The following is a 22,041-nucleotide window of genomic DNA, read 5'->3' on the forward strand; positions in this document are numbered from 1 at the left end:
ATTCAATTGAGTTGAAAACTTTGTGCGTTGACTGTCCTCCTAGTTGCATCTCTGTTTGTCTATGTTTGCGTTAGGCAAGTGCAGCGTTTGTGTGTGCCTGTGCGAGGGAGCGTTTTGGATCCCTCCTCCCCGGTGCTCCGCCGGCCCCTCTGTCACTTTAAGTCCTGCCCCTCGGAGCCAGCCAACAGCAGCTGTTCCATATTCATCAAGCCCTTGAGTCTTAAAGAGCCCTATCCCGGCCATGGAAAGAGTCATTCCTCTCGCTCGCGCTCTCGTGCTCTCTCCATCTTAGCGCTCATCCCGCTGCAGCCTGCGCTTCTCTCTCTCTCTCTCTCACCCCCCTTTGCTTCTCGGCCTATCTGTCCCTCCCCCATTCTCTCTCTCTCTCCTCTCTCTCTCTCTCTCTCTCTCTCTCTCTCTCTCTCTCTCTCTCTCTCTCTCTCTCTCTCTCTGACACACACACACACACATTTACTTACATTCACTCAGACGAACACCCTTTCTGTCCCTCTCTTTATCACACACATATATACAAAACACACACACACACAACACACATGCTCACGCACACACGCGCCCACTCAATCCATCAGAGTCCACCATACCTGTGCAGGCTGGGGGGAGCGGTGCTGGAGGGTCTTTTTCGGCAGCGTTGTCTCTGAGGGTGCTGTGCTATCATTTGGGAAAGGGAAGAAGTCGGGTCTCAATTGTTTTCTCTTTCCTCTTCCTTTCATTCCTGGAATGCTAAAACTGGACTGATGGACATTTCAGAACTTTGTCTTCCAGACCCTCTCAGCTATCATAACCAGTAGGTGCACCTTGTCTCTTTATTTCCTTCTTTTCACTTTTTCCTTTTTAACCTTCTCTGTTGTTATGCAGTTTATTTCATTTCTTAACTGTCTTTTCTCTCTCTCTCTCTCTCTCTCTCTCTCTCTCTCTCTCTCTCTCTCTCTCTCTCTCTCTCTCTCTCTATTTGAGTTTGTTTTTAATTTAAAAAATCCCCATCTGCTCTTTTAACTGTGCCTGCTCTAGTTTTGTTTCTTGAACCTTACTGGTCGCACTCAACTTTTTCTTATTTTAGCAGTAATGCATTTTCCCTCGCTTCTCTCTTCATATACCCTTTGACACTTATTCACACTCTTAAACATACACTTTCTCTTCATTGTTTTAAGGGCTCTTAAATCATGTACGACTTGACAGTATAGATAGAGCAACAGGGCAGGTGTGTGTGTGTGTGTGTGTGTGTGTGTGTGTGTGTGTGTGTGTGTGTGTGTGTGTGTGTGTGTGTGTGTGTGTGTGTGCATTCAACGTGTGAGCACATCATGTATTCCGGTCTTTAAAAATGTAATTCCGAGCATGGCCGATTGATTTAGCGTGCCCCTCCCGACAAAGTGTGCATTTTTTCTCTCCCCTTAAGAATTTGGGGTACCTGTCCAGTCGGGTTAGGAGGTTGTTTGTTGATGGCTTTGTTCCTAGAGCAGGGCGCCCAGGGAGAATGACAATAATATTTTAAGGAGATGAGATCAACGTGAATTGGTGGAGAGGATAAATTACACTCTTTAATATTTGTAGTCAGAGAAAGACGAATGAAAGGACCATGTAACCCCGGTGAGCTGGCATGGTCTGTCCCAGCCAGCGGCACGCTAGTAGGCAAGCTGCTGCCTCAACAGCTCCTGGCTGCTGGGACAGTCTGAGTTTACAGTGCCGACCACACTTTAACTTTGTAAATCTATCGATAACTTATATTCAAATTACTTTCACTTGTGAAAAATATTTATTTGTTGTTTTATAGTTTATTGGAATCTGTTTTGTGGTAGATATTAAACTATTTATTTAACACATCCCTGTTGTGTGTATTAAAAACAGACAAAACATTGTTTAAATTTGTGGATGATTTTTTTTATTAATCTTTGTTATATTATACACTATTTTCTAGATATTGTTGATAAAGTAGGATATAGCCAAGAGTAGTGATTGGTGGAAAACAAGTCAGATGTTTCAAGACATTTCAATTACCAGTTACAGTTGCCTGATACCACACTACCTCAGTACATTCAGACAATTTTTATTTTATTCTGTTTCATTTAAAATGTCTACTCCAATTAAAAGTGTGCATTCTTATCATTTGCTTAACTTGAGTTCTGATTTGGCTAAACATTTTATGTTTTTAAAATTGTTTTTTGATACCATAATTGTGGAGTTTAGTTTTTTTTATCAATATAATTCATATTTTAAAAGCAACACAATCACCGGACATAGTTATTAGATAATAATTTAGTGTGAAGTTAGATAGCTAAATTCTGTAGTGTTTATTGCTTTACCTGACTCATTTTTAAATGTACTTTATTACAGATAATCTTTGTTTTAGACTTTAATCACTGCAAATTCAAAAAGCAATTCTAGAAAACATTAATATCTGACATATGTGGAATAATCTCCTTTAGTTTTTCCTCTAAAATGGATTAAATAGGTCCACTACTCTGAGATTCACATTAATATAAATGTATCCAAATGGCAGCAATAGAATGTGCATTTCTGTAACACATCAGGTTTTATACGTTCAAGTTTATTGATATTTCTCATTGTAGCATTCCCTCAAGGTATTCCCCACATATTAAAGCAAAACTTCTATTAATGATGTTTAGTTTTAAACAACTCTTTACACCGCTCTGCCATACATATAGTTTTTTAATTTGTTATTATACGATTATCCTCAAATGTAAGGAGACATTTTTTTCATTATCATATTATTTTCCCTACAAATGCACTTTCCAACACACTTTAAATTATAGTCACTGCAACAAGGAGAAACATTATTTAGCATGAAGACATTTTAAATTTCAAATATCAATATAAAAATCATTTTTTTAAGATGTTTCCAAGTGACTTTAATAATCTGGTGAAATTCAGAAATGGATTTTAATTTTTAATTTTTGCTTTGCATTTTAATGTTATTAACAGTCTTTCAAAAGTAAAATAATAAGTTCCTAATTTTATACATGTAACATATTTTATCAGTAATACAGCGCAATTCAATTTTTTTTATTAGTTTCTAATTAGTTAATTTGTTAGTTGCATATTAAGAAATTGCAACATTATTAGAGATTTAGTGAAGATGTGCACAATCTGGCTTGTGTACAGTATAAAAGAAAATGTCGATTCGTATTTGATGACACTGAACACATGAAAGCAGAAGCATTTTTGTATCCCATGATCAAAATATTTGATTTATAATATTAAAGTAACGGCAAGAGGGGTTTTAGCTCTTTCAGAGCTGAGTTATGAACAGGTGTTTGATTTAAATATCTTCAGTGACTTACTGTATGTATACACTATGTCATTTATTTTTGTTGTAAATTCAGGATGTAATATAATTTTATTTCTCTCATAAGCTAAAAAATAATCCATCACGATAATAAATATAGAAATGATAAATAGTAAATGAGTATTTTCCTGTTTAAATGTCTACCCACCAACAGTTATTTATTTATGGGATTTGTCCAGCATTGGCCAGGGTGTGCTGTTCATTTTGGTTCAGTGGTGGATCTCCTCCGCTAATTGTACAGCAGTATTTGCAGCCCCTCACTGTGGGCTGGATGTGGCAGTGATGCTTGGTTGAGAGGATTAGTGGGACGTATGTGCTCCATGTAATTAGCACAGCACTGTTGTGGAATGACTGTAGTAATACACTCCATAGATTGACCCGGGGGCATCACCACTGCCTGGGAATTACATGGAAATAGAGTTTTGCCTTCAGAATAGACACGCTCCTCTTGTGAGTTTGCATGCTGCCGATATTTACAAAAGGGAGCATGGGAGTTATTATTAACTATTCCCACAACACAGGTTTGATATTCTCTATGAGACATAAATGCTAAAACAAATTATTTGTATTGCAACTGGTATTTATTAGCCCATTACACTCAACCTTTAATTTACTTTTGCTTGAATTTTTCCGATTCTAAATGTGGCGTTGCTCGTAGTGTGACTGTATGAGACTGATTTTGTATTGTAGTGGCAGTTTGCACCGCTCAGAAGTCAGCCAATGTTAAGGATTGTCAGTTTGAGTTCCTCTGTGGTTGCCGGAAAAACACACAGTGTGAGCGTCAGTGAATGGAGACGTGACTTCTCTCTGCTTCTAAATGTTTCCATCAGCACCCTCGCTTTCCTTAAGCCCTGGCACAGCCACTGCTAGAAACTAACTAGGCTATCCAATTTCCCTTCATGAAAGAAAAGCTTTTTAATGTATTTGTTTTTAGAGAAAGCAGAAAGAAGTTAGAACAAAATGATGAATTAGATTTCAATTTATTTGACTTCATTCCCAGCTTGCTGCATTAGAGCCTGCAAACACCCATCTCTAGCAGTCTGTTCGCTTGATTCTTATTAGGTTTCAGAAAACAAGGCGAGGGAATTGCATTAGTGTATCTTAAGTTAAAAGCTCTTTGCTCTTTGACCAAGTGTTTCATTGTTATTGGGTTAATCAGATTTTTGCTGTCTTCATGGAGATGCTATCACAGGCTAGAGGCAGTGGTGGGTAACCAAAGCAGCCGCACACAGACACTATCCAGATGGGATCAGTTTACGGTAATTTGGTTTCAGAATACATTACCAGAAGAGGCTCCTGGCCGAGAATGGCCACCCCGCTACGAGCCAGGATATGGTGGCTGCAGCGGTCCAGCCCAAGCTGACCAGCCAGCCCACCTGTCCCACACAGCCTCCTCATCTCCCAGAGCTTTGAGGAGGCTGTGGGATCTGTGCCTTTTAAAGCAAACCTAATGTTTTAAAAAATAACGTTTTTGAATCCAATTCTAAATACTTCTTCCTTGTACCAACAGGGCTTTGTTGTCCAATTCATTAGAGAGATTCCTGAGTCCACTGGCCACGCTGGAGCCCTCTCATTTCTGGTATCTAGTATCATTACTTTCACTGTAAATATGTCACTCAGCTCAGGCTGAGCGGGGGGTTGCGGGTGTGTGTGTGTGTGTGTTTGTGTTTGTGTGTGTGTGTGTTTGTGTGTGTGTGTGTGTGTGGGATGGAGCATGTAGTCCCTCTCCAGGCCAAATGAGGATGCAGAGTATATTGACACTCTCCGGATGTTCACTGTTCTGGAGCTCCAGAGATATGCGGGTTTATATGCTTGTTAGTGCTTGGGCTGGCTTTTAAGAAGCTGCCCTATTAAAGGTATTCATTTGTAGAGGTACTTTATACTTCAGGCAATTAATTGAGAAAATAATAGTTAGAGAAGCATGCAATATCCAGATTTGTTCTGTTCGGAAAAACCTGACCATTTATGTTTTATATTTTCTTCGTCTTCATTACAGTGCATTTAATTTGATATTGTGTAAAAATCTGTGTAAAATGGAAATTTACAAATGAGCATTTTCAACATAGCCAACATGCCATAGATCTCATAACAGAAAGTATCTAATTAGATTTTTTTACATTATTGGTCAGTTTTGGAAAATGTTTCTGTTATTTTAACATGTTGTCTTTTTAGAACCTTATTTGATGTTTGGCTTTTACACCTCTCATTGATTAGCTTCACAACATCCAAACACACAGAAACCACCAACCGTCACCACACGTCTCCCTCCTGATTCCTCATCCATTGTAACCTTGGACACCTCCACCGCAGTGTGAGAATCTGTTTAAAAATAACCAGGTCCATTAGTCTAGAAGGATAATGCTAGCCTACGTGGGCTCTCATGCCCTTGTGGCAGCAGAGTGCTATCACTGACACAGTGCGTCAGCACTTCTTCCTGTTGCTCCAACATTGAAGGGCTCCTCCTCATTTACACACACATGTCCGCATGTATGTACACACACACACACACACACCATATAGAACGCAGAAGTTGAGAAAAATAACTGAGTCACTAAAAGAGCTGTTATTATAATTCACACTTGACAAAACACTAAAAAAGTGGAGGGGTAAATTAGTCAGAAGAAAACATAAAACATGAGTTTCCTCTGTTTGCCAAGTTTGCCATATTTGATCTCCCTGTCAGTATTGTGAAATCAATCGCTCCGTCCTAAATGTAGTGGAGGGAAAATTCTAGGTCCACTAATTTACACTTGGTAAGAAAATGTGATGTAGGGTGGGTAACTATATGGGTGTTTATCAGTGAAGGCTATTGGTATTGAACGGCCAGTTGTTTGAAGGTTATTTTTCGGAGCAGTAATTGAAATGCAAAATAACATTAGGATCGATGCTTAGCTTTGTTTATTTATGAAATCAATATTGAAACCGTCCGTCACGGTAGCAGCTCTGATTCCCACTGACAGCCTCACCAAGTTTTCGCTACATGGCCTGGGTTAGGCCTTGCATCCATTAAGAGCTTTCAGAACGAGAACTTCAGTATCAGTATCAGTATTTTGAAAGCTGTTATTAAACGTTCCAGGCTCAGATGTTAAAACACACCATCCTTAGTGTGAGGGAAAACTGTGGGGCATGGCTTCATCAACATCATTAGACCGATGCCGTGTGCACACTAACAGTAGCTGCTTGTTATGGGCGTGTCTTAGAGAAAGACTACTACTATCACTCATGCCTGTTTGGCCCTGGGGAAGTAGATGTGACCAATAACCAGCACAGTGCCATGTTAATAACATGGCACTGTGCAGAAAGCCAGCCACTACAGGCCTAGTTTCTCTGTGCCGAACGGGAATTTATATTGACGTATTTGTGTCTCTTGACGCATATCAAATATGCATTGCTCATACTACTGAAATAACAGAAACCCTTTTGCTTGAATTTTTCAGTGACTCAAACATGTATTATGTTAGTTATAGAAACATGGCTGTAAAATCAGAATGAGGCCTTTGCATTTTCCTCACTAACTCACACAGAATTAGCGAGGCTCTTACAGTATACAATTCTTAACACATTAACTCACCTATATTCTTACTTTCTTACTCTATTATGAAAATAATTAGTTGAAACTGATGATTGTCTGTTTAGCAATCCAGTCTGATTATCAGGCTAGGTTTTGACTCTAAGTTACCAAATAGTTTATTAATTCTCAGTTAAACTTTGTGCCATGTCTCATGAAACCTCTTTTGTATGACTTAACTCTTTTAATGCACTCATTTTATCTGATAACTGACATTTCTGAGTGTGTGTGTGTCTATGTGGGTTTGAGTGTGTGCATGTGTGTGTATTCGTGTTCGCTTCTCGGTGTGTGTTCCCGCTTGATCACCTGCCTTCAAATTATACAACTGTGTGCTTATGTGTGTATTTGCCTGTTGGTCACAAAACATGATCACATTAAAATGTCTCCTTATAAGACCACCCCTAGAGCGCTAAGTGCAGTCGAATGGTCACATTGAGTGGCTGGTAGTTGAACCCCGCCACTTGGAGGGTCCCTCCATCCCGGTACGTCCGGCGGTGGCAGCAGACGTGGCGAATGCTGAAATGTATGTTTAGATTGCCCCCTGAAGGAGACACATTAATTCAGGAAATCTCCCCAAAGTTTAATTATTCCTGAATGGTGTGGTGGTGGACACTACCGTATAAATCAGTTAGGCCCACCCGCCTTTTTATTACCAGCACTATTTATGGGGAATGTGTGGCAGCTGGTAGAGATGAGCCTGTAAAAAGCTAGAGGCTATTGCTATGACTATGTCTGCTGCTGTGGCAGACATAGTCATAACAAAAGTGTTTTGAAGTTCAGTTCATTTTGGAACGGTATGAATCGTGTGCTACGAACAAGAATTTAGATGTGAGATATGAAGTTACAATTTGACATAATGATCATGTTGTGATCCTGCATTTCATTTGATTCTTATCTACCTACAATGCTAACTGTGAACCTGTGCAAACATTTACACATCAGATTTAATTTAAATGATCCTGAAAAACCTGCTAATCTTGGCCTATTCATTTAGCCCTGCATGTTTGTGCATGTGCTTGCATTTGTATTTGTCTGTTTGTATTTGTCTTTTCTTATGAAGTGGACAATTTATGATGGAGCCAGGATTGGCTTCTTGTTTTAAGCAAGTCGAGTCCCCCCCCCCCAAACAAGAACAGCCTATCAGAAGAAGATTAATGAAGTAATTTCATGCATGGCTCTATGCCTCCGTCCTCCTGTACGCACAGTCACTGTGTCTAAACCTGTGATTTACACTGGACTGTGTTAAATAGCCTTAACCCTTTATAATAATATTTCTTTCTGTTTGTGAAACTCACACACACGTGTGCACACACACACACCGCAAAAGAACATGCAACTCACTCAGGAATATACTTCAGCTTTCTGATACAATTAACCTGCCTCTTAGATATCTTGCCCCTGAAACAAATATCCACAAATATCCAGACAGTCAAAAGTGATGCATGACTTGAACCTATTTTTTGCTCAAGTTTCCATCATTCATATCTTAATATCTCTACTCTTTATTTTACATACTGAGAGTATGCAAAAGGTGTGATGTGGTTGATATCTTCTGGCTTTAAACATAATTATGGCATGTAGTAAAACCCAAATACAAAGTGGATAAATGATTATTCATATAATAGTTTACTTTAATTCAAAATATAAACATTCAAAAAGCAGGACTGTTATAAAGCAAGTAATAGTTAGAGTTTGTAAGAACATACTGTATGCTGTAAGGATCCATCTATGCCTCAGTATTGCAAGAGAATGTATTGTTATATTGCAGCCAGTGTATCAGTAACGTATCACTCAACACCAAGTGGTTTCTGATGTCATTACCCACACCAGTTTCGTTGTGGACAGTTTTTTAAGGAGACTTTTAATATACTAAATGCTCATAATTAGAAACTGTTTTTAATGGTGCTTTTTCCAGTAGTGGACTATAATTACTTTTTCTTGTTATCGAGAGCCATTGTAAATTCATGTTGTTAAATTATACCATGGCCATGCCACATAATGGATGTAATGGAAACTAATCTTTTCTAATGAAAAGGCAGAATTAGAAATTTGATCCCAAATGTGCTGCACGGCATGGCTAGACTTATCACTGCACTTATTTTTTACGTACAGTGTGATGAGCTGTCCAATTCTGCAGGGAGCTTCCCAACTGGGTCTTTTCATAGAAGATTATTAACCCTTTGCTCGCCATAGTGGGAAGTTTAGACAACCGACAACTCTCTCTCTCTCTCTCTCTCTCTCTCTCTCTCTCTCTCTCTCTCATTAGTCCTTTGGTGAACATGGTGAACTCAGCCCCTTATAAGAACTAGATCTGCCCAGTGCGGCCCAGACAGTTTACGTCAGACAAACAGTAGCGCCTGTATCACAAGAGGCCCTCTCTTTCCTGCCAGCAGCATCTCTAGAACAGGAAGAAGCGAGAGGGGGTGTGGGATGGGGGGGGGGATCAATAGATGTGATCTGCTTCTTGGCCAGCGCTATCTCGTGGTGCCTGCTGAAGCACGGGGGCTCATGTTGTCGTAGTGGAGTGAGCTCATGGCTTTATAAAGACTACAGTGACATCGCTGTGGAGCAGCTAAATATAATCCATTGCTGGAGACTGAAAAAACGTAATTGCCCAGGCCACAGAGCAGCTTGATCCACCCCAGCGGTAACCCTGCACGAGGCCCTGGCCTACGGACTATTGATCCGGGGCCCTTGCTCTCCATCGGCCATGATAAACACAGCTCTCTCTCCGTCTCTTCCCTCTCTTCCCCTCATGTATCGCTTACTTTGGCTTTTCCTGTTTTCCAGTCTCCTCCACTTCCCCTTTTGTTTGCCTTCATAGATCTGCACATCATAAATCTATGTCAGCTTCTCCTGAGTGTCTGGCATATCCGTTAATAAAGTAGCCCCTCCCACCCCCTCCGCTCCCTCCTCTCTCTCTCTGCCAGAACAGGACTAATGAATGAGAAACTCCAAAATTAGGAGCCTCTCCCTCATAGATTAGAATGGGTCCCTATGGAGTGCCGGGCTTGCCTCCAACCAAACCATAGCCGTCAAACAACCCCCCTTCAACCTCCATCCCTCCAATATTTCCATCTTTCATATTGTGCCTGCACCACAAGCACACACTCAGACCTATGAGCTAAAGGTCCAGACACACATAGCCCCTAGAGTCTATTGGCCCCCTATTCCCCTGATGGTCATTAACCTGAAACCAGTTAGACAGAGAGCCCTCCTCCATTTTTTCGAGTGTATGTTTTGGAATTTTTGCATTCCCTTCCTTTCTCCTGAGGGTTACCCCCAACTGCACCCTGAGCGTAGGTCCTTTTTCATTTACATTTTCCCCTGAAAGAACACACACTGAGCACCCTTTTGTGGAATACATACCACTGTGTGTATTTCTGTGACTAGTTGGGCTTGTGCAGCATTTCAGCGCAGTGTCCCCTCTACCCAGAAAAAAATAAAAGGTGGCTGTGTGTTGGAGCGGTAAGAGGTGGCAGTGGCCCCTGGAGGAGAGGTCAGCATGGCAGCTGCCAGTGGGCTCTGGCTGTGGCGGGCTGCAGGCAGGTCTGTCAGGAGCTAATTGAGTTCGTCCTACCAGCACTGACTCTGGGGCCACTTGCTTATCAGGCCACATCGCCCGGGGCCCTACCGGGGCATCTGATATCACCATCAGCCCATGCCTGCAGTCAACCCCCACCCTCCACCACCAACACCTTCCAACCTCCGCTTACCCAGTCTGATCAGGTAGCAAGAATGTGACACTCTGGGATGAGGTTAGCAAATGTTATAAAATTGTGTTTTTGGCATTTGAGTGGCCTTGAGACTGAAAAGGACATCAGGAATGTACTCACAGTTTAAACTGAGCCTCTAGCACAGGTGTTGTGCTGTGTAGTTTTGATTTACTCATAAAACAGGGAGAGAGAGCCGTAGTCCGCCAGAGAAGAGTGGATGACGTCAGAATCCTCCTGAAGTGAGCAGGAAGCTCTCAGCAGGGATACTTACAAATTGGCTCAATTAGATCCTGAATGTACTGCGTTCTTACGACCAGTGTTCAGAGTTTTTTCGCTCGCAGGCAAGGGAAGTGTCATGTCGAGACGTGAGAGAACGTGCCGCTCCTGGGTTCTCCTCTCAGAAGCCGAGGAACAGTAAGTGTGAGACGAAGCTGCAAGATCATTAGGCCAGCTAATCCTGGTCACAGCAGCACTGGTGGAATGATATTAGGGATCTGAAAATGCTGTTAGGGGGGCCAGGTGGAATCAGATTAAAACCAAACTGCGCAGTGTGCGTTTGCGGGCCCATAACCCACTACTCAGCATGAATTTTGATCGGTACAAAGGGAACAAAAGGAGGAAGAACAGCGAGAGAAAAAGAGAGGAAGAGATACTGTATCTTAGACAAGCACTGCTCCTTTGGGCAGCCAGGCAGCACAATTTGAAATGCTCTTACCTTGAGGAAGGAAGGAAGCCTGAACTATAGATTTTTACAGGATCAAGCCTCAGTTTAGCAAAACCTTTCTTGTCTGTTCTGTCGGTGTAGCACACAAGCTAATTAGCACCTGCCCCACATATTGAATTATTTATTACGACTATTGCTGCTGTCAAACTATTTAATGTCCATAATTCATTTTCCCCTTACAATGGTATTTATAGATTTAAATTGGACCTGTCCCATTAGAGATTACTAATATTTATAGAAATATTTTAGACTGTTTGATTAATACGCCAGGTTCAAGTGGTTAGTATTCCCTCAGTATCATTAATCAATATATGCAGGCTTGTTAAAAACATAAGCATAGCAGTGGTGTAATGTGTCATAGCAGAATGAGTTAAGGGGATTCTAGCCGGCACATTTATTATAAATGACCACATTGAGCTGGAGGGGAAACAGTTAAGACACTTATGCAATTATGCTAAGTGTCACCCTGAAGATGGCCTTTGAACCGGGGTTAAGCTTACTCTGAATTTGTGAAATAAAAGCTAAATGGAGCCATCTTGTGCTCCTGCGTTTTAATATATAGCCTTTAATAAGCCAAGTGCAGGTGCCCTATCGCACAGGTGCACATATCCATCTGAAACAGAGAACATAAAGCAGATGAACACATAGCCGTGCATTAATTTATGGGAATGCAATCTGCATTCATTATCAAGAGCGGCAAGTTCTATTTAAGAAAGGCATGAAATGGATTAACTTTTTCAATTTCTGTCTGCAAGGACATTTAAGATTACAAGTGGATCATTTTATAAAATGGCAAATCTGAATATTCGCCCCAGTGCCATCAGTCGTTTTAAATCTATTTTTTGCATTGTTCGGATTGAGAATAGCTGAAAGAAAAACAGTAGATTGTACTCCTCTAGCACAACGGCAGTTGTGTGTATCAGATATATATATAGAAAAGGCTTTATATTACATGAAGAATTCCAGGGGTACTCAGGCAAAAGAGCTTATTCCACAAGGTCAACTGTTTTAACAGGGGGCATTTTTTATTATTTATTTTAGCAGTTAACCTTTTTGTGAATTTCCAGAAGTGGTAGGCACCTGGAGCTCCGATGAATATACATGACAGTGGGGAGGGGAAACCTGGGAATGAGATTTAATTTGACACGCTGACCCCCATCTCCACGGGCCCAGGAAGCCAGGGTGAGAAAATAAGGTTGACCCACTGACCCCTGGGCCTGAACCCCTCCGTCACCCACCTTCACAATTAAATCAGCCTCAGAGAGCAAGAGGCAGTCCGGCCCACCGATAGGGGACACAGTGGAGGCCCTCTTTTTTCCTGTTGCCTCTGAAGCACTCGCAGACAGACAGCTATCGTCCAATCAGGCAGATAGAGCCCAGTATGGAACGTCCCCCGTCCTCTCGTGCTGATGGTAAACTGACATGTCAAATATGTAAACATTACCATTAGTTGGCAATATGCTAATGGAAACTAATGTGCTAAGGCACAACTTGGGCTGTCTAGCTGCCACTCACTAGGAGCCCCCGTGTCTGAATTTGCATAAGCCATGCAAGGCTCAATTTTGTTAATGCAAGCAAGTGCAGGTGACCTTTCACCCCCTCCGTGGTACCTAATGCAAAGGGGTGTGCGTGTATGTAAGTGTGTGACCTCGCCTTGACACTAAGGGGTCACTATGTCTACACTGCATCTACAATACATTGAGTTATCCGTCTCCTCTGCCAGTCCACCACTTCGGTTCGCTCTATTTGCCTACCAAAAAATCATTTGAACACTTTGAGATTTTTTCCCCATTGTTCTCCCAGTGCAATTTCAAGTGAAAGGTTATAGAATCAGACTGAAATAGATTTATATGGGCAAGGAAGGCATCAGAGTGCATTTTGTGGCCACAGCCAAAAGGCTGCACTTTAGTCTGCACACGTTACAGCATCATATTGCATGTACTCCAAAATACAGTTATTAGGCAGACAGTGAAAAAGTCAATATTTTGCCATCATGTTTCCTTTTGGTTGACTGCTGACTCAAGGAGACAAGCCAAGGTACACTCTGCTCCCTAAACTATGATGCTCCAGACTTGATGTGCTTTGTTTGTGTGTGTGCACTTGCGTGTTAAGTTATTTGAGTGCTCCTTCTCTCCCCCTTCCTATCCTCCTCTTTCTTTCTCTTTCTTTTCTTGTCTGTCTCTATGTTTGTATTGTGAGGGCAGCTGCCGTGGTGTGTGGCTAATGAAGCACTTAGGATCCTCCCTCTGGTTCACTGCTTTATAGAGAAGGTTAGGACACATAGTGGTATAGAGAACAGAGAATTGGAAAGACACCTTGAAACAGGATTTGGCTTTGACCGATTACACGAAACCTACCTAATGTCTCACTCTCATCTCCAATCTTTTCTACCTCAGGACATTTCGTATTTATGTTAAGAAACACGTCTTCCACTAAAGTGTTGATCTAGAAGAACAGTTGGTCAGTAATATCATATAATAACAGTATATCAAGGCTTGTCTGATTAATTCACTCTAGAGGCATTATCTCTAGAAACTTACACATATTTTGTATGTGAAGAAAAAGAGCATCTGTGTTGTAATTGTCATGGATTGCCAGATAATTATATTTTGTTCTTAATGTAAATCAAGTAATTTGCTTTGTAGGCTTATATGTCACTTCACTGATAGATGAGATTCATTTCTAGTCTTTGAAGATCTCTGCTAATTATCTTCCTCTTCTCCTCCTCCTCCCGTCCCCATCAACCATCCCCCTCCTGTCCCTTCATATCGCAGGCTGCTGAATAGAATGGCTGCTGATGACCGGCACCTACCTTCTAGCTGTGGGTCCTACATTAAGACGGAGCCATCCAGTCCCTCCTCAGTCATCGACACGGTCAGCCACCACAGCCCCAGCGGCAACTCAGACGCCAGTGGCGGCTATGTCAGCACCATGAACAGCCACTCTAACGGCCTGGACTCTCCCCCTATGTTCACTCCCAACGGGCTCGGCGCCGGCACCTGCCGCAAGCGCTATGACGACTGCTCCAGCACCATCATGGAGGACTCATCCATAAAGTGCGAATACATGTTGAACTCCCTCCCCAAGAGGCTGTGCCTGGTCTGTGGAGATATAGCCTCAGGGTATCACTATGGGGTGGCCTCTTGTGAGGCCTGCAAAGCCTTTTTTAAAAGGACAATACAAGGTATTTTTCTCCACTCAATACAAGTTATTTCATCCCATGTTGCTGCATCACCAGACATAAAAACACCCTCCATACAAGACACCTTGCCCTCAGAACAACACTGAAACATACTCAGTCCGAGTGATTTACTATGTAAAAGAAAATCACTGGAGTGTGGACCATGTTTTCTCTTCCTCCTGAGACCAGCAACATCCTATAAACATATTTTGATTTAATTTCAATGTACAATAGCCAACTTCTATAATATAACCTAAAAACATGCAAATGTACCCAATGATTATGCGTTTAAAAAATGTTGATTGTACAGGCTTTAAAAAAAAACTAACACCAGAAGAATATTTTAACATGGGACAGATCAATAGTCTAGGTTAGATTACATCATCTGTCATGGTTGGTGGTGTATGGTGGACATGCAATCATCACTCAGGGGTCAGACTTGGGCGAGTGTAGGGGCTGTTTGCCCAGATGCCTTGAGGGGCTCAGAGAACACACTTTAGTATTCCTGTTCTGTTCAGTGTGTTTCTGTATCCGTGTGTGCGAATGTATATGCTCGGATACTAGGGTGCGATTGGCTATCTGCAAGGCATGATGTATCACAGCTTCTCATTAGAGAGGCAATGAATGGCCCCCCACTGTGAAACTGTGCGCTGTGCTCCCGATTAATCAGGAAGACGGAGATATTGTTGAGCCTAGAAAAAGAAATCTGCACAACAGGAACAGCTGCCCAGGTCTAAGCTCTGACGGCTTAGCAGTGGAAAAAATGCAGTGGAAAAACTAGATAAAGTAGGTAAAATGAGCCATTGGGCTGGAGTGTGGTGAAATGAGCTGATTAAGATTGGAAGAAAATAGGAATTTTGATATTAGAGTAAATAGGTCCGATATCTTCTAGTCATTTGTATCAGTAAAAATGTCATCAACGAATGATTGCAGGCTTTAAATGGAGAGCTGGCTGTCTCTGGATGATAGGTGTTGATTTTGGACCTCACAGCCCTATCAGCTTTATACAGTCTATGTACCTTTTGCAGGCAAACAAAAGCATTACGCCAAATCCTCCTGTTTACCCATACTGCCATCAACAATCCTGTCTATTGACAAAAGATGAACATTTTCTCTCAAGTAACATTACTGGGCTTTTGTCCCCTTACTAAAAGTACACTGACGGCAACACAATGCAACAGAAAAGAGGCATCAAGGGTAGAAAAAAAAGATGTCTTAAGTGGAGCAATGGCCCAAACAATTAAGAGAACGGTACATGGAAAGAAATTGAAAGCTCCTCTTTTTTCCCCCCTCACTTTGCATTGTCGATTTGAAATCCCTCTCTTTCTCTTCTTGGAGGGCTGCCTGTAATGGAGCTAATCTGCCGTCGTTTGTCCGAGCCACAGGAGTTTTGTCAATAACAATCAGCGTTTGGAAAGTGTAATTAAGGCCGAGGCTTTTCATTAGGAAGAAGGGAGGGGGCCGTCTCCAGGGACGGGCATGCCAATTAGAAACTCAGGCACGCGTCGCCGGGTAATTTCAGGAAAAGGAGGGGGGGGGGGAACCAGGACTTCTTTAGATTGGAGAGGGACCCTGCTGCTCTTTCAGAGAAGAGGAGGAGAGGCTTAATGGCATAATAATCAGACAGGGGTCCCAGGCAGAGAAGGCGGGAGGACGCAGGGACTTTTTGGGGGAGGTGAAAGCCTTCTGAAATGATAAAAGAAGCACATGCAGGATTGCTGGAGGAAAATTGAGGCAGTAAATAGCGGGTTGTAGAGCCCTTGAAAGAATGAGAGGGTGCCGTTGATGAGAACTGATTAATTAAAGGAGTAACGAGGCAGTCAAGGGTGGAGTGTGAGACGGCCCTCTCTAATGAGAGGAAAACAAAGGAGCTGTCTTTTCCAGCCTTTTATCACATTGTTCTATAGCACTTGGGGCAAACAACATGCAAAGTTAATGGTAACAATGTAAATGACAGTTTCTTTATCACCTTGTGCTCACCTTGTGCACTTCTGTGTATTTTCCTGTGATAGAGCAGCTAATTCTTGATTGGAAATGTGCAGTCATTTGTTTTTAAACATATTATTATGTAATATTTCAGTTTAGTTGTATTTAAAATATTAGTCATTTATTTGCGGTTAATGCACTTAACTTCCCTCGCCGCTCCCGGCCTCCACTTTTTCAGCTGATGCACTTACCTTTTCAACAAAAGCGGACGGAAAATCCATCTTCTGTCACCTATTCATCCAGCGAAAAGCCCCTTGAACTCTTGCGTGGAGATAGTTACATTAGTCAAGGCCAGGCCCAAATTAATGTCGACCTGGATCTCCATCCATCCCAGAAATACCCCTGTTCTCATTGCTTCCTAATCATCCCCCAATTCCTGCACCTCTCGTGTCCCACCAATCAAAAACATAAATCTCTTATTGAACCGTGTTTTCTTCCCATTTTGAACCCAAGTGTAAAATTGCTTGAAAACCAACTGAACTCAGTGGCCCTCCTTTATATGAAGTAATAGACCTTGACAGTAAGCCTGTAAAAGTCAGTTTAGATTTTGATGAGAAATACCTGCCATTTTACTGTAATTTACTTACAAGACCTGACTTTCCCCTCTGTGCCCTGGCATGGGTCCTGAAAAGCCATAAAATAGATTGAGACAGATACTTATCAAGAGAAGAAGGGGGGAAATCTTTTTCTTCTCCCTTCACCCTGTAATGTTATTGGTAACCATACCATAACCTCTCTAAAACAGATAAACTCGAGCATGGCCCTCGGGTTAAAGGGGTTCCCGCCAGTATGCTTCATTTCTGAGAGTGGAGCTGGCCATGCTATTACTCTACAAGCCAGGATTTCCAGGCATCATTTGAGAATGACAAGGTTATTGTAAAGCAATTCAAGTCAATGTTAGAATGTTCTGTAAGTAGACATTTCCATTAACTCAGTACTGATGTCACACTTTACATCTGTTTTCTTTAACCTACCTATATTGTTCAAAGTAACAAAGTTTTTAAAATACAGTTTATTTTACATCAGTCATTTTAGCTATATTCAGGTAGAAATAGTTTTTTCATCAATGGACGGAGCCTGGTGCCAAATGAGAAAATAAACAACTAAAGACCCCTATAAATAATTATTGTGAGGCTATATTTTACATTTGCATCAGGGCTTGAGCCTGTAATATTAACATTTCAAGGATACTTTTCTTCTTTAACCACCACAGCCGAGAGAGGTTAGAGTCTTTTGTTGTTTTTGAAATGAGCTAAGAGGTGTTAGGCATGGTTTGAAGTGGGACTTACTGTATGTACACTGATACTGAAACATTCCCCCTCCTAAATATAAACCAAATGTAGAGATGAATTAACTAGTTAATCCTCCGCTCTCTCTGTATTAAGCTATTAGAAGCCTCCTCTGACAGGTGGACACAGCACTATGTGAGTGTGTGTTTGTTTCTGGAGTGTGTGTGATATCAACGGACAAACTCTCTTAGTTAGCCACCAGGTGTGGTCTGTGCGTGTGCCCCAAGACCCCCTGAGGACAGTGAGGGAGGGAAGGGAGGAGGAGGTTGGGAAAATCCTCCTGTAAACAAAGCGCCCTCTGGGACACACTGGGTCAACCGTGCTGGCTTGGGCCATGCAAGCAAACCCTCAACATCGTATGCACATGCAAATAGCTGTGTTTTGGGAATGATATAATCAAGTGAATAAAGTGAGATTTGCAATCAAAGTCCACGTTCTATTGAAATATATTTAGTACTTTACATCCCAGCAAATTGCTGATTGGTTAGAGTAATGTTGGAACGCAAACCAAAAAGACCTCCATGAATTGATTCCAGCGCAGTGTGGCACTGATTGCCTCTTCTCAGCATATGGGAAATTGATAGGATTATTATGGTCTGGTTCTGCTATGACAACAGAGAAAACAGACAGAGGAAAGACAATCAGAGCTCATCAGCAGCTTCCCTCACACCTTTATTTACCCCAATCCCAAAGAGATGGAGGAGAATTAGCATAATGATTTCTAACCCAGATATAAGGAGGAATTTCTAATTATTTATAACATCTTGGGACCCTCCACTTGATCTGTCCAATAATGTTAACATAATTGCATAAGTTGTCAAAGGATGTTGGAGGGCTAGTGTAGGAACGCCAGTGGAATATTACACAGCTTTCGGCTCCTCTGTACAGAAATACAGAGTGAGGGTCAGAGCTGTGGAGCAGCTACAGGATGTCGGGATGCAATCCTAATGTGCTTGTGCGTGTAAAATACTTTATATGTTAAACGGGTTGCTGTACATGTTGAACAGAAAGCATATTTGCTGACATATTGTTAACTGACATGTATTTAAGTGGATGAAGAAAAATATTGAGGTAATAACACTGATTAAATTCGATTTTTATATTACTCAACAATTCATTTCACTACACTGACTGACATCAAACAAAAGTTAGGAAAAATATCAATGTCAAAGGCTTTAAAGCTGAAAGCCCCTTCGAGGATTATTCAAATTCCTTGGCTGAAGCGACCATTATATTGAAACTCTTTATTGAAAACCCCCTGAATACAGTAAAATGTAGGGAATCAGACAGAAGCGGAGGAATTGCCTCACATATGCTGCCCTTACTGTTGCTAATGCTAGAGTAGAGCACAACCGGCTCTTTTATTGTGTAGCAATGAAACTCGTTTTCATTGCTCCGTCCTGGAATCAGACGCTGCAGCTGAATAATGCATAAGGCCTCTTGCCTGTAGTCTATGTAAATAGTCAACAATGGCTACAGTGGTAACAACAGGTTTGGGTCTGCGGGAGTATTATGTAAAGTGGTCTGGGGCAGCGTGTTTGGCTCTCTAGCCTGCTATTGAGGCAGTGGCAGGCCCCTGTGAGCGCAGGGGGACATGGCCTGTGCCCGGGGCCCGGAGGGGACACGCACAGAATTAATGAGGCCAATTTAGTGTTGGACCAGGGTGGTGCCTTCTGATGGCTCCTGAAGGACTATTGTAGCTTTACCTCCACCCCCCACTTTTACGTCTTACCTCAGCTCCTGCAGTCAAACCTCAGCGCTGTTAGGTCCTGTACTCGCGGAAGAACACCTAAGCCTCCTGCACAGTCTACAGAAATGGATGTGGCCTTCTGATTTTCTATAGGAATCCATGTGATTAACAAGTGTCCATGACTGATTGGCAAAATATGATATTTTATGGACCATCTGATACACTGGTGTTTATTACATTATTACTTATTTTACCATTTGGTTCTCTTTAGCGCCTGGTGGAATGCTTCCAGCTCCTACTGTGTCTAATTTAAAAAAAAAAAAATTAGAAAAACATTTTGCTTTCAAATGGTAATTTATTGATCCTTGATTCACTTACCTGGTCTTCTTCTTCTTCTTCTTCTTCTTCTTCTTCTTCTTCTTCTCCTCAGGTAACATAGAGTACAGCTGTCCTGCCACAAATGAGTGTGAGATCACAAAACGGAGACGCAAATCATGTCAGGCTTGTCGCTTCATGAAATGCCTCAAAGTGGGGATGCTCAAAGAAGGTAAGAAGAGTAAGAACATTTTTATTATTCTTGCACCCACAGATACACATACAGGATGTTTTTTTGCTTTTTAACTCTGACATAACATTTATGCAAATAAAGAAAACGCAATTTGTGGGCTGCCAGTGGAATATGACTGAAACACACGCTTGTTCTCATGACAATGGTTTTCTAGTCCCAGAGTGCTTCAGCAACACATTATTTTCCTTCTACCGGCCCTAAGTGAGAGATGCATACAACTAGCCCAGACAACAGTTCCCAGCCTCCTCTGTCCTCCCCCTACCTACACAGCAGTAAATAATGTGCAGTTGAGCTGGGGACAGAAATATGCTGAATAGGTTGATCCGGCCGTCTGAGTAATAGAATTGTAACAGTATTCCGCCTGGAAAGGCTCAGGCCAGGTCCCTGAGCACACACTCGGAACAGTCTCAGCTCTCCTCGGCATATTGATCCACTAAATGTTTTCCGAACATCTCAGCTCTCTTCCTGTGGATGGTTTTTTAAAGTCACGCCATCAGGGAATTCAGTGACAATTAAACATACTTCCGATGGATTTGTCTGGCTGGGCTTTTCTCTCCCCCCTCCTCTCCCCTCCCTTTCACTACTGACTGAACCCCCTGAGACCCAGAGGCTTGGCTGCTCTTCCAGGGGGGACACCTATCCGTTCTCCCTTACCCCCATTGCATTAGTGGATGCATTCTCACCTGTCTCTTTCTCACTTGTTGGTTGCTCCAGAAAGGCCAGACAAATGAATAATGAAAGATATGTGGCTTGGGGGTGAAGTGGCGGTGTTATATTTATTCAAGCCTCCGCTTGGAGTAGCTCAGGGACTCTGTAAGGAAACGTGTTTTCCTCAAGTGGTGATGAGTGTGGGTCAGGTAGCACTTGTGTTGTGCATAGTATGATAGTCCCTCTGGGTTAAACAGTGATATGAATGCTCTGAAATTCGGCTAAAACATCCCCTTTTAGGTTCTCTGCATAGTATACTGTATGTATCCCACCGTTTTCCCTCCCATTATTCCTTGGAGAATGGATATTGATGCATACAGTATATATCCAGTCACCACCTAAAGCCAGGGTCACAGCCCATATGGATCTCCACACAGTAACAGAATCCTCTGGACTGCATGCAGCCAGATAAAGCCTCTGTGCCAGAAAGACAGAGTAATCACATTACTATCTGATGAAAAATGTATGCCGATATATCATCTTGGAGAATAAGAGACTACAAAAATATGTAGCCGTGGCTATAAATGAATGACCAGTGTCAGGTCAGAGTAAAAAGACTGTAGAACTCAAATATGCAGACTTGGGCTAAGCCTTAGGTTATAATGCACACTTCTGTGTATTCAGCACATTCCCAGAATAAGAATGTCCCTCCTCTTTTACATAGCGGCCGTCAACGGCACACTGCAACTATTGTGACGGCCTGATTGAAGTCTTGCAGGTTTTTGTCACACATCCTATCCCACTCAAATAACTGATTTTTGTCACAATCAAAATGATTCAACATACTTGTCTTGATTGAGAGCGAGATGTGAAGTGCATTTTTGCGTAAGCTCTGCCGTGAGGCCCGGCACTTAAAAGTGTCACCAAGACGAAATGGAAAGAGAGACACATGGTCTGCGTCCACTGTAAGCTCTATGAAGCCAATCGGCTCAACGCCATGCTCAGGCCCAGGGTGTGGAGATGGCCACCGCTCATGTGACTGATGTTGCTTACTTTCATTACTCCAGAAAGGTCACATTGTGTCTCAATGGAAAATCACCTAATTATAACTTTACAGCTCTTACAAAGTACACCGCTGCCCCCCATCGAAACAGAAGATTCAATCCATCACTGTCGCTGAAAGAATGACAATATTAGACATCTTCTAAGTAATGTAAAGTTAGATATGTATACCATCAACAGAACAATTCATAGGATGGCAGCAATTAATGAGCATCTGAAAAAGCTATTGTCAGACCATTCGCATCACAAAGTGCGGTAAGAGTTGTAAGGGAAATGGTCTTGGA

General features: G+C 41.9%; 1 protein-coding gene across 1 annotated transcript in view; it reads left to right on the plus strand.

Annotated features, from left to right (window-relative positions):
• Positions 1-758: 758 nt before the first annotated feature.
• esrrb (estrogen-related receptor beta) overlaps positions 759-22,041 on the plus strand; it is a gene marked incomplete at both ends in the record, with an annotated part of 37,853 nt that continues 16,570 nt past the window's right edge. The window contains 4 exon segments of the mRNA XM_080042698.1: positions 759-808; positions 4,836-4,904; positions 14,108-14,517; positions 19,910-20,026. Coding sequence (XP_079898824.1) covers positions 759-808; positions 4,836-4,904; positions 14,108-14,517; positions 19,910-20,026 — 646 coding nt within the window.

Source organism: Ammodytes marinus (assembly GCF_949987685.1).
Source record: "Ammodytes marinus genome assembly, chromosome: 15".
NCBI classification, from domain to species: domain Eukaryota; kingdom Metazoa; phylum Chordata; class Actinopteri; order Uranoscopiformes; family Ammodytidae; genus Ammodytes; species Ammodytes marinus.